Raw genomic sequence first — 13,552 nt, 5'->3', positions numbered from 1 at the left:
TCTGAGGCTTCAGGTCTGTGACACTGTTGCTTTTAAACCGTGTGGGAGTTGCTCCTTACCACCCCAGCCCAAAAGGGCTTTCAGACAGAGGGGCTTCTGTGCAAATTCCAGCGTAGCAGAGGAGTGTCTCAGCCCTAGTGGAGCCTGGATAAGGCGCAGAACTTCCTGAAGCCGGCCGGCAGTGAGCAGTGAGCGGAGACAATCTGTGGGAGGCAGCCTACAAGCCTGCCTATGCTGGGGGGCGGGGGGTCCACCAAGGTATGGGTCCTGCCCAGCCCAGCCCCACCAAGAAAGGCTCATTAAGTCCCACTTGCAGCTCTGAGAGAGCCTAGGGCTCCCCCTTGCGGCCCTCCCGTAGTTGGCGCTGTAGTCAAAGCTCCCTTCACTCCAGCCTGTCATTGAAGAGGTGGGATGGGTTTGTCAAGCTCCGGGCCCCAGTTTTAACATGAGCCTGTAGCTATGACCTTCATCTTTTCAGGAAGGACTGTAAAGCATACTGCTGAGGACAGCCAGGATCCCAGGTATGATGGTGAATTTTATGTGTCAGTTTGACTAGGGCACAGGATCTCCAGATATTTGGTCAAACATTCTAGGTATGTCTGTGAGGGTGCTTTTGGATAAGTTGAACATTTAAATTGATAGACTGAATAAAGCAGATCGCCATCCCTAATGTGGGTGGGCCTTGTCCAATCAGTTGAAGGCCTACATAGAACAAAGAGCTGGTCCCCACCTGGAGTAAGAGGGAACTTCACCTGCCTGACTGCTTGAGCAGGACACTGGTCTTTTCTAACCTTCAGACTCAAACTGAAACATAGGCTCTTTCTAGGTCTTGAGTCTGTCTGCTTTTGGACTAGAACTATATATTGGCTCTCTTGGGTCTCCAGATTGCTGACTAAAGATCTTGGGACTTCTCAGCCTCCATAATGACATGAGCCAATCCCTTATTTAAATATATGTATATTTAATATATACATGGTTCTTCTGAGCATATACCATGTGTACAACACATTTCCCATATTCAAGGGGATAGTTCATTTTCTCTTTCCCCATGCCTTCTGCCCTTTCCTGATGAACCTAGGCCGCAGAGTGTCTGTTTATAGCATTCAGCCTCCCTGGATCCCTCAGTCAATGGTTGAAAAGCCAGCATCCTGGATGTATGTATTTCCTTGTCCTGGCTGGTCAGCATTCCCAGGAAGACCATGCCAATGATCTCTCCCCACCTGCCTCTTAGCTATATAGCTGGAGGAAAATACAAAAGTTGACCATATCCTTGAGGTCTCCAGGCTCAGCTGGGCCCTCCCATAATTGACCAATGCCTTTGATGGCTCACTTTTGGTCCCTCTTCCACCACCCAAAGGCTGAACCCCACCCTTGCACTGCCATTCTTAACAGATCACCTTGGCTCCACTTCCCTAAGAAAAACATCACTTGACAGGAGGTCCTGCAACTTCCCTTCATTCCCCAATTCAAAGTGTCTCTGATTCTTCATCCACCTCTTTCTCTTTTCTTCCCAGAGAGAAAGGTCTTTAGGCCATTGATGTAAAGGCAAAGTTCCTGGTGGTGAAGTGTCCACACCCAACTCAAATACATGGATAGGAGGTCCCAAGGGTGTGCATGGTCAGTTTGGAGCAACAACACCTCTTCATCAGAGGTGATTCTCTCCTCTGGCCTTCTTCCCACGGAATGATCTCAAGGGATAAGCCCTTGCTAAGGCAGACTCCCACTGGGCACCCATAAGGGAGGCCACAGCCTAGGGCAGTCTCTGTAGCATGTCCCTCATCCTGTGCAAGGCCATCCCTTTCATCTACCTTGTCCTTTCAGGTCTTTCTCCCTCCCTCCTTGTTTCATTAGTTGGTTCTCTTTCTCAATTCAATCTTTCTCTTTCCTTTAGATCCTTACCTTTAGTTTAAAATATACTTAAAATTTTTGCAGTCTAAATTGTCCCCTTCTCAGTTCTACTGTTCCCCCTGCTACTGCCTTAAATGTCTCCTCTCCTTCCCACCAACTCTCTTGATAGAGTAGCCAGCACTCACTGCCATCAGTTCAAACTGACCATTCTCACACCTGAATTCTTATTTCCATGCCCACCCCACCCTCAGTTCCATGGACACTGCTCTGCTAGGGTTGGTAAAGATCCGGATTACCAAATCCAAGTCCCCTTTCAATCCTCCTCTGATAGGCTGTTCAGCTGTGTTTTGGGAGAATTAAAAGAAAGAATGCATGTCTGCCTAGAGCATTGACAGGGGAGCTGGATCATGTGAATTCTATTTATGGAAGGTAGCTCCAAAGAGAAAGCAGTTCTTGGACATGAGAGTCAGGGCTAAGAAGTCCAACCTCACCCATCCACCTTGTCAACTGGATGCCAGGACTTGACCTAATTAAGGGAGTTGATTGGTTTCCTGACAGGCAGATATTCTCATTCCCGCTGTACCAAGAAGGAAACTGAGACTCAGAAAAAATTATAGATTGTCCAAAGTTATGTAGTACGTTAGAATCAGAGCTCCTTCCATTACACAGCAGTGATAATAGCTACCACTTAATAATAATAACTGCTGTAAATCAGGCACATGCTAAGAGCTTCACAGAGGTTTACTCATTGAAACCTCTCCCAAAGTACAGACTAGCATCTCCACCTGACCACTCTACAGTTCTGCTTGGCTGTCTAATAAACATCTCAAGGGCAACACCTCCAAAATTGAACTGAGGATCTTTTCCCAAAAAACTGCTCCACTTGTAGCTTTCACTATCTCAATTGATGAGAACTTCTTCATTCTACTTGTTCAGCGTGTGTGCGTGCGCACACACACACACACACACACACACTGAAGTCATCTTTGACTCCTCTATTTCACACTTCACATACAATTTCTCAGAAAAGCCTGTTGTCTCTAAAGATACCCCTATTCTACCCACTTCTCATCATGTCCACTGCTACTGTCCTGGTCCCCTCCACCATCAACTCTCCCTTGGTTACCTGCTAATCTCCTAACATGTCTCCCTGCTCTTTCTCTCTCACCCTCCTCTCCTCAGCAGCCACCCCACCTCAGCCCCTTCTATTCTTCTCAAAGCAGAGTGATCCTTTTAAAACCTAGACAGATCATGACTTTCCCCTGCTCCATACCATGCAATGGCCACCACCTCCCTCAGACTAAAAGTCAAAGTCCTTTCCATGGCTTAGGACGTCCTTAATGATCTGCTCTGCAACCCCTATTCAAAGGTCCATCTCCTGCTCTTCCCTGCCATGATCTTAACACTCCAGCCACCAAATAGCCTCCTCACACACTCCAGGCCTGCTCCTGCCTTAAGCCTTTGACTAGCTTATCCCTCTACCTGGAGGCTCCTCCCCCCAATAATAGCCACCTCCCTCGCCTCCTTAAATCCACTCAAATCTCACATTCTCATTGTTACCTACCCTAACTCCTGATTCCCCCTATGCCGCACTAATTTTTCCTTTTTCATAGCACTCATCACCTTCTAACGTATTATATGATGTATTTATTTGTCTCTCTCCACTAGATTGTGAATTCTTTGAGGACAACGATCCTCATTTTGTTCATTGATATATATATTCCAAGCGCCTAAGACAGCGTTTGTCACATATTCAAACTGGTAAATGAGTAAGCCACTGCACTGACATCTTACCACGCTGTCAAGAAGTGCCTTGCTGGAGTGGGGGGCGGGGGGTGGGAGGGATGGGTGGCTGGGTGATAGACATTGGGGAGGGTATGTGCTATGGTGAGTGCTGTGAATTGTGCAAGACTGTTGAATTACAGCTCTCTACCTCTGAAACAAATAATGCAATATATGTTAAGAAAAAAAAGAAGATAGCAGGAGGGGAAGAATGAAGGGGGGGAATTGGAGGGGAGACGAACCATGAGAGACGATGGACTCTGAGAAACAAACTGAGGGTTCTAGAGGGGAGGGGGGTGGGGGGATGGGTTAGCCTGGTGATGGGTATTAAAAATGGCACGTTCTGCATGGAGCACTGGGTGTTATGCACAAACAATGAATCATGGAACACTACATCAAAAACTAATGATGTAATGTATGGTGATTAACATAACAATAAAAAAATTTTTAAAAGGCACTTTAACATTCACTATCCCTTTGAAGTCAAAACAGGAATTGCGACCCATTCTCCGCTCTCTAGGTCCATCTGGCGGCAGCTGCGCAGATGGAATTGGTCCTCCTCTCTCAGCGCCGTCCCAAGTTTGTTCGGAACTATTTAGCTCGGTTCTCACTGAGTGCTCATCGGACCAAAATCAAAGAGCACAAACCCAGAGGAGGAAATTGTAGTGCCTTGAGGAGCATCATCCGTAACCAATAGGCGCAAAGATCTAGTTCACGTGGTTCAAATTCAGCCTATCGTGCTGCTAATATTCTTCAACTCACCCCCTTCCGCTTCTGGCTTTTTCTTTCTCGACAAGATGGCCACACCGGGAGCAGCGGCGAGTGCTCCTGCCGCCACTCCAGCTCCAGCCCCCGTCCCGGCCGCAGCCCCAGCCTCGGTCCCAGCCCCGGCCCCAACCCCAGCCTCAGCGCCAGCGCCGGCTCCGGCTCCAGCGCCGGTCCCAGCTCCAACGCCGGCTCCAGCCTCATCCTCAGACTCGGCGACTGCAGCGGCCACGACTGCGGCTCCGGGCCAGACCCCGGCCTCAACGCCAGCCCCAGCGCAGACTCCGGCGCAGTCGCTGCCGGGTCCTGCTCTCCCAGGCCCCTTCCCTGGCGGCCGTGTGGTCCGGCTGCACCCGGTCATTTTGGCCTCCATCGTGGACAGCTACGAGCGACGCAACGAGGGCGCTGCCCGAGTTATCGGGACTCTGCTGGGTGAGTGGTCAGACCGAATTGACGTTCTCTTCTACCTCCCACCTCCCTTTTATCTTGTTCACTTCTCGTCCCATCCCCATTGACTTCTTCCTCTTCCTCCATCCCACCTTCCTGCCGCGATTTATCCCCTTACGGGACTTGAGCTTTCCTGCCAGATGCTGTCACTTCGGTCGACATAAAATACGTAAGCAGTAGTGAGTTACTGAATAAATACCGCGTGCCGAATGGTTTACTTTTTATTTTTAATCTTCCCAGCATTATTTCAGGTCAAGTGTGATTAGTCCCAGACTACCAAAAATGAATTCAGAATGCTGACTAGGAAGTCAAAAACGTTTGACTCCCTAAACCCAGTGACCTCGCCCCCCCCCCCCGACTAAATGTCTTTATTTTCCAGGTGTTTACAAAGACGTTTTTAACCAGTTGGCAAAAGGAGTGGGGACATCTGTAAAAAGACATCCCTTTCAACAAGTAAACCAGTTCGGCAGAAACTCATTTAGGGTTTCAGTAATATTCTGCTTTCCTAGACATTTAATGCTGGTCTTCTGTCTGTAGTCTCCCTGATATGTTAATTTGTAAAACTGAGAAGCAGTAAAGAAGGATTACTGATAATAGGCCCCTTTCTCTGGGGACTGCTGATCCCATCAAAGTCATTTCACTCCATCTTTGTCACCAATTTTAGATACCTTTGTGAATCCACTCTAGCTTCAATCGTCATTTTTCGTATTCTCAAATACGTAATAGTCCTTCCACCATAGAAGACAATCGGTGTGTTGCAAAGAGGACAAGATTTATAGGTAGTTTTCACCAAATATTAACCATGTGCCTTGGGACAAATTACCTAAAGTCTAGTTCTTTCGGGGGCTACTTAGACTTAGTCTTTGCAGGAACTAAATTATCACTAAAGGCATCTAACTGCTGGCACACATTAGGTACAAGATGGCTGTTGGTTGCCATCCTCCCCCACATCAGCGCTGTACACCCCCCAACACACACACACACACACACACACCCTGCTGTCTGTCTTTGAAGGTTTAGCGTTGTACAGGAACTTCAACGGACCCATAATCTTCCAAACATTGTCAAGGTTTTCCTCAAACTAAGCCTTTGTATTCTCTTTGCCACTAATACCTTCCCTGCTCTCCCTCATTTAAGTTCCACTCATTTTCCAGGATCCCAGGAAAAATGTTACGTGTCAGTCCTTCATCTCATACTACCACCCTCACCTCCATTCTTTTTTTATTGTTATGTTAATCACCATACATTACATCATTAGTTTTAGATGTAGTGTTCCATGATTTATTGTGCACAACACCCAGTGCTCCATGCAGAACGTGCCCTCTTTAATACCCATCACCAGGCTAACCCATCCCCCCACTCCCCTCCCCTCTAGAACCCTCAGTTTGTTTCTCAGAGTCCATAGTCTCTCATGGTTCGTCTCCCCCTCCGATTTCCCCCTCTTCATTCTTCCCCTCCTGCTATCTTCTTCTTTTTTTTTTTCCTTAACATATATTGCATTATTTGTTTCAGAGGTACAGATCTGTGATTCAACAGTCTTGCACAATTCACAGCGCTCACCATAGCACATACCGTCCCCAATGTCTATCACCCAGCCACCCCATCCCTCCCACTCCCCACCACTCCAGCAACCCTCAGTTTGTTTCCTGAGATTAAGAATTCCTCATATCAGTGAGGTCATGTGATACATGTCTTTCTCTGATTGACTTATTCCGCTCAGCATAACACCCTCCAGTTCCATCCACGTCGTTGCAAATGGCCAGATCTCATTCCTTTTGATGGCTGCCTAATATTCCATTGTATATATACACCACATTTTCTTTATCCATTCATCTGTCGATAGACATCTTGGCTCTTTCCACAGTTTGGCTATTGCCTCACCTCCATTCTTAACTGTGTCCTGCTTTGAGCTCCTGTTATAAATGATTTTTTGCAACACTAACTTGGCACTGACAAATACTGATTTACTCTTTTAGCTCCAGTGCCAAATGTTCCAAACTCACTGGAGCTATTTAACTAAAGAAACAGTTCTCCACCCAGGGAGACCACTAAGTGCCCCAGATACTGTAGTGATCCTAGTTAGACCGACTGTAATCTAGATCTTCAGATCCTTCTTCCAGACTGGGATCATGGTACAGTGCTAGGTGTTATAGAGACAGTACTTACTGAAGAATGAAACAAAGACTGCTCACTAGGAGCTTAAAATTGTCTCAGGTATTAATTCATGAAACATAATTAATTTGGTTAAATGAAGTCACTGGTACCTTTTAAGTATCACAAAACTGTTAGGTATTTAGAATTCAAAGTTTGACAAAACAACTACTCTAACCTTAAATTCAAGATGAAGATCTACTCATATGTAAATAATTGGAATACAATGTGATAAATGCTCGAACTAAAGGGTGTTGTAGTGGCATGGAACTATAGAAGAATTAAAACTGCTTCAGAAGTTTGAAATTGTCAAGTTTATCGAATGTTGATGAGAGGTCAAATAAGATAAAGCATATTTATCCACTGGGTTTGGAGACATAGTTTCAGCTACAGGAGCAGAAACCGTAGTGAAGTGGAATTAAACAGACAGGTGTGGCAGCATTGTGGTCTGTGGTAAAGGGGGGAAGTGCTTGAAGCCTTGTATGGGTGGTGCCAGTAGGTTAGAGAAACATGGAGAACTCAAGGGACTCGCAGTCTTAGGTCAAGAAACAAATGTAGTGGGAGTAAAGGTATCAGAACTAGAATAGAAGCTTGTGGTAAAAGACTGAAACTGATGTTTAAGGTTCACAGGTAGAAGGTTTCTGGATGATGATGGGGTTAAGGTTATGACCACGGGACTAGATGGCTGAAAGGAGGTACAGGTGAAGCTCCCTAAAATTGTACTCTGAGGCTAGGCTTCTGTATGGGTGGCTTACGTAGACATTGTCAGAGTTTTGTGGATTGAATTATAAGAGAAAGTCTAGTGGCTGAAAAGTGAAGGTCACAGAGTGAAGATCTGGAGCAGGACTGGTAGCAGGAAAGAACAGATAGCAGAAGAGCTTATGAAGGAAGAATAGACCTTGTTTGTTGATGGTTAAAGTAAAGAGATGACTTAAGAGTTTCAGTTCTCTGGAGAATCCTGGTTCCATTGATGCACATGGCTGAACTTGGAGCTTATGAGTTCAATTTTTTGTTCATTGACTTTGAGGAAGCCTCTGAAAGCATTTGGAAAGTAATCGGAGGCTATTGAGAGCTCTAGGGTTTTATAACACATGGACAATTCTCTCTCACAGGAACCGTTGACAAGCATTCAGTGGAGGTTACTAACTGCTTTTCAGTGCCGCACAACGAGTCAGAAGATGAGGTGAGTGGGAGCTTGAGCTGCCACTGTGTGGTCTGTAGCTATTCGTTTGCTAGGCTCTCCCTAAGCCCCCTCCCTCCTCCCCGCCCCCCCCGCCCCGCACAGTATGTTGAGTTCATAACTAGAAGTCCTACAGTTCAAAGAGCTTTTTTTCTATGTGTACATACTTGCTGGCCCTCTTTCGTCTGCTGGGGGTGGCCGCTTGTCCTTTTCTTCCATTTTTTTCTATGGACTTCTGGCTTAGCTTCCTTTTCTGCCTGCCCTCTTAGGTGGCTGTTGACATGGAATTTGCTAAGAACATGTATGAATTACACAAGAAAGTCTCTCCAAATGAGCTCATCCTGGGCTGGTAAGTTGGAGTGGGGAGAATGGAAAGTTTCGGTGATTGCCAAGGTTTTTTGCGACCAGACTAGACATTACACTCTGTTTTGGAGACAATATTGGAAGTATATTACCTCAAGGATCTACAAATTTAGTGTGTTTTGCTGGCAGTTCTGATCTCATGAGGCCAAGAATATTTACTTCGAAACGTAGCTTTTACTAAGCAAGTATTTTTGCCTTGCTGGTGACTTATAAAGTTGAAAGAGCTCTGAGAGTCAGCCTTTGATTTGATTGGTACAGTTTTCAGTGTATTTATTATTTTTACATTTGGGGAGTCACGGGGGGTAACGCTACCATAGGAGTGTCAGGCACCTAGAGACACCCATGTCACCATCGTGTTTGGTCTTAATGTCACATGTAGACATGAATCCACACTGTGTTCCATTTTCCAGGTATGCTACAGGCCATGACATTACAGAGCACTCTGTGCTGATCCACGAGTACTACAGCCGGGAAGCCCCCAACCCCATTCACCTCACTGTGGACACGAGCCTCCAGAACGGCCGCATGAGCATCAAGGCCTATGTCAGGTGACCAGTGTTTTGGGACACAAAGGCGTAAAAGGCTTATCTAGTTCATACCATGCCTGGATGACACCCACCTCCACGCAAAGCAGGTTTAATCCTTCAGTGTATAGCTCATTATCTCCTAAGGAAGCCCATTCCTCACTCTCAACAGGTATCGTTAGAAGGGCTTTACTCTGAAACAAATCTGTCCCTGAAATATCCACTCACAGATACCAGTTGTACCCCAAATTTCTACTCATTGGTCTTAACCAATTTCAAATGACAGTCTTTTAGGTATTTGCGCAAACTATCACGTTTTTCATGTCATCTTTTCTGTAAACTAACTCTTCACGGCTCCTATAGCTGATCCTCACGTGGTATTTTGGTCACGATCCTTCACCACGTTCTGTTTTTTTCTGAGTCACCCTTTAGTTTGCCATTATCCTGAGAACTGAACACAGGACTCTGGGTAGTACACATTAAAGGATGACTGTCCTTTTTTGAATACATCTGTTACTCCAGGGTTGAGTACAGTTTTGATGACAATAAGATTATAGTTTTGACATACTGAGCTTGCAGGCAGTTAAAATGCCCGTTGATGGGGGAGGTTGAGAAGGACTCCAGTGGCATGCTGAAGAAGGGGCTGCTAGAGGAGTTGGGAGGATTGTCTTTCCTGGTTAGAGTGAAGGTATTTGTTAGTGCCTATCTTACTGAGTTTGACTTTGTGCTGTTTGTGTGTGTTGTGATGTAAGCAGTTAGCCATGATGCGGTGAGACAGTGGTGGTGGATGCCGAGTGCTTATGGGCTAGTTGGTGTACCACTAAGCCTTATTCATTGCCTGATTTCTTAGTCTTTCCAGATATTTCAGACTCTTCGTGGTCCAGTTAAAAATAATACTGTTGACATAGTAAAGGCAGTCACCTTATAGTGAGATTACTTATAGCACCTAATCTAGTCTTGGTGGGCTGGAGTCAATTGGCTTTTTTTCAGTGCTGATGAAGGGCTCAGTCTCATAGAAGACCTGTCCTTTTTCTTCTTTCCTTGGGGGTGGATATCTGGGCAGCCAGCTCGACAGGGAAATCCAGTGTCTTGTTTCATCACTGAGATTGCACAGTGAGTGAAGCAGTCCTCTGAAGGCCAGGTCGGGTCTGAACGCTGAGTGCCCTCTCCCAGGCCAGGGTTTGTATGTGGAATGAGCTAGAGAAAAAAAAGTGACTTGCTCCCATGAGATCTCAGGTTTAGATGGTTCCAGCCTTATCTCAGAACTGTGGAACCCGTACTCTTGGTATAAGTGCTTTCCCAGCCTAGACTAGGAAGCTCTCCCCCAAGTCCATTTGTTTACCTTGACTTCTCTCTCCCCAGCACTTTAATGGGTGTCCCTGGGAGGACCATGGGGGTGATGTTCACACCTCTGACAGTGAAATATGCATATTATGACACTGAACGCATTGGAGGTGAGTAACCTTCCCATTCCTTCTTTTGAGGTCTGGTATTTTCAGGGGAGGGGTTTGCCACTCTAACGAGTGGAGGGCTTTGGGTGGGTTGAAGAGGAACCATTGATCTAAGGTTTGTGATATAAATCGGCTGCCAGGAATTATTTGTGGAATTATTAGAGGTGGGAAATTATCCGCACCAGAGGCTATGTGGCCATACATGTAAGAGCAAAACCAGCGATCAGCATACTGGGTACAGAAGTTGAGCTCTAGCAGGAAGAAGAAAAGCTAACAAGGGCAGAGCAGGGGAGTTTAGAGAAATTGGCTATGTCCAGAGGGAGGTGGGGAAGTTAGCAGAATGGTTAGACATCATCTCTTTCCTGATGGGGTGACTGAAATCTCTGTGCCTGTTCTATTCCCCATCTCACTCCCACAGTTGACCTGATCATGAAGACCTGTTTTAGCCCCAACCGGGTGATTGGGCTCTCAAGCGACTTGCAGCAAGTAGGAGGGGCATCAGCTCGCATCCAGGATGCCCTAAGCACAGTGTTGCAGTATGCAGAGGATGTGCTGGTGAGGGGGGGGAAGGAAAGAAAGGAGGAGGGCATGATCTCCACTCCGAGATCACTGAGAGGTGTGCTGGCAAAGTGGCAGTCCTCGGTGGTGAGAATTAACTGTGCCTCATTGTATCTTTGTTTGGTGCTCAGTCTGGAAAGGTGTCAGCTGACAATACCGTGGGCCGCTTCTTGATGAGTCTGGTTAACCAAGTACCCAAGATAGTTCCCGATGACTTTGAGACTATGCTCAACAGCAACATCAATGTGAGTGCCGTCCCTGGGCTTCTGGGATCTTGTGTCTTCCCCCACCTCAGCTCATGCACAAATGTGAAGGGAGTTGGGGGAGATGACCCAGAGGGGAGAGGAGGAGGGGCTTTGCCTTTGGCCCCTTGCAGTCCAGGTTGGGAGAAAGGAAGAGATAGTACACGTGCTTGGGGATGCCCCCGCCTTCTCTTCCTTGATTCCATATCTCAGGTACTGATACTACTGTGACTTGTTATGTAGATTCATGGTTGAAAGAAATGGTAAATCCAGAGGTTAATGAAAATGCAATTTCTTATTTTCCCCATCTGAGTTCACAAACACTCCCTCCTCCATATTCTACCCATGGACCTTGGCTAAAGCACCCCACGTTTATTAGTGTATCGGTAGGGACGAAAAAGTGTTCTCAAACATTTCCTTCTTATCTTCCACCTTCGACTCTTGCCCAGCCTCTTCCTGAGCTGTCATTTATCCAGGCTGTCCTCCTACCCAGTATTCACCATGGAGCTGGCCAATGCCAGACTTTCTTTTCCCTTTCCACCCAATCCCTCACTCATTGTGGCTTCTTCCTCTTCCAGGACCTGCTGATGGTGACCTACCTGGCCAATCTCACGCAGTCACAGATTGCCCTCAATGAGAAACTTGTAAACCTGTGAATGGGCCCCACGCAGCACTCCTGCCAGTCTGGGCCACCCTAGGACTCAGAATGGAGTGAAGTAGAATGGTTTTCTTGTGGTTTGAGTCACACTGAGTCAGTCAACTGCTTGTGACTCTAAATAAATATAGCCTACCTTTTGTAAATGAATCCATCTTACATGAGTTTACTGCTGGGTGGGGGGGAAAAACTGTTCTAGAGCACACATAGAAACCAGGAAGTGAATACTCGGGGTTGGTTGTGTGTTTATGACTCTCCATCAGTGGTTGCTTGCACCCATAGCCCAAGCTCAAGCCACTTTATCTTCACCTGACTCCAGACCAGATAGCCTTCTTTGCACACTGGTTTTATTAGAGGTACTTTATTCCCACTCTTTTGCCTATGATCAGAGCAAACTGAACCTCCAAAAAATAGATTTTTATCACTTCTCTTCCGTAGCACCTTAAATGAATGGCAATACAGAGTGGTGCCCTGTGCACAGTTAGGAGTACCTAGAGCATGTGCTAGTGAGTGAGTGGAGAGGAAAGAAGGGAGTGGGTACAAATCTCAGTCCTGGGACCCATGAGGATATGCTGGTGGAAAGACAGTCTTCTGAGGATTAACTGCGCTTTACCAAATTTTTCTTTTGGCTTTCAGTCTGGAAAGGTATCCACTGACAATACTCTGAACCATTTCTTGGTGGGTCATGTGGTTTCCACAAGAAGTAAAAATGAGAATCCATGGAGGGAAAATAAGAGAATTAGATACTTAATCTGAACTGAAAGAGTAGAGAATGTGGTCAGAGTCATAAACTACTTGAATAATTATTTCAAGAACTTTTTGCCACTATGGTTTGGGGGGGCAAAATTAGTATCTATAGATTAAAGAGATTTCCCCAAAACTCCCAAATTTCTTGGGTAATATATGTAACTTGAGACCACCCTTTGGAATCTAAGCAAAGACTAGATGACATTTCCCAGGGATTTTGTAGGATAGTGGTGACCTCAAACAGCCCTTTCGTCTGATATCCTAGAGTGTTCTACCTGGGCACTGCGAGATGTCTTGGGTTGAGAAAGAAATGGGTCATTATTCAGGGACTGAGGCTTGGTTACATATTGGAGTGAAAAGGCGAATGAAGGCAAGTGTGTATCAAAAAGGCCTGGATCCTGAATCTGGTTCTGAGATCTGTAACCTTAGGAAGGACAAAATCTGAGGGTCATAAAATGCGGATCATAATAATACATAGCCCATTAGAGTACTGTGTGAATTTGATAAAGTAATGAATATCAGGTTAGCGTGCAGACAACAGTGCGTGGTAACAGTAAGCATACGGGAAGTGGTAGCGATTACGTCTAAAGCTGAGTACAGTTCAAAAGTAGTAAGAAACCTATGAACCCCATCCTGGATCCCAATTCTGATTCTGATATGTAACCTTACGAAATACAAGTTCTTGGGGTTATATATATAGTAAAGATACTTTTTTACATGTAGGTAAACATAAATACATGAGATGATAAAAGTTATGCCAAATTGTGAGGTTAAAAATAGCATGCACAATGGGAAAAGGGTTGATCAGAGCTCCAGTGTTTGTGTTCTATTTTTTGGGT

General features: G+C 45.8%; 1 protein-coding gene across 1 annotated transcript; it reads left to right on the top strand.

The window, feature by feature from the left end:
• The first annotated feature begins 4,410 nt into the window (after positions 1-4,410).
• On the top strand, positions 4,411-12,112 carry EIF3F (eukaryotic translation initiation factor 3 subunit F). The gene is made up of 8 exons (XM_036101538.2): positions 4,411-4,827; positions 8,106-8,176; positions 8,443-8,522; positions 8,947-9,084; positions 10,423-10,514; positions 10,930-11,066; positions 11,201-11,314; positions 11,890-12,112. Exons 1-8 carry the CDS (start codon positions 4,428-4,430, stop codon positions 11,965-11,967), a joined length of 1,110 nt encoding a protein of 369 aa, XP_035957431.1. The 5' UTR covers positions 4,411-4,427; the 3' UTR covers positions 11,968-12,112.
• The last annotated feature ends 1,440 nt before the right edge of the window (positions 12,113-13,552 follow it).

This window comes from Halichoerus grypus, chromosome 11 (genome assembly GCF_964656455.1).
Source record: "Halichoerus grypus chromosome 11, mHalGry1.hap1.1, whole genome shotgun sequence".
Classification (NCBI taxonomy): domain Eukaryota; kingdom Metazoa; phylum Chordata; class Mammalia; order Carnivora; family Phocidae; genus Halichoerus; species Halichoerus grypus.
Note: the sequence above shows the minus strand (reverse complement) of the source record. Positions and strands in the feature narration are given on the sequence as shown.

What these genes read in the sequence shown, in the direction of transcription:
- EIF3F (XM_036101538.2), top strand. Translation starts at nt 4,428, where the DNA reads ATGGCCACACCGGGAGCAGCGGCGAGTGCTCCTGCCGCCACTCCAGCT. An exon ending in AGCATCAAGGCCTATGTCAG is followed by an intron (nt 9,085 to 10,422) that starts GTGACCAGTGTT and finishes CTCTCTCCCCAG; the next exon opens with CACTTTAATGGGTGTCCCTG. An exon ending in AGTATGCAGAGGATGTGCTG is followed by an intron (nt 11,067 to 11,200) that starts GTGAGGGGGGGG and finishes TTTGGTGCTCAG; the next exon opens with TCTGGAAAGGTGTCAGCTGA.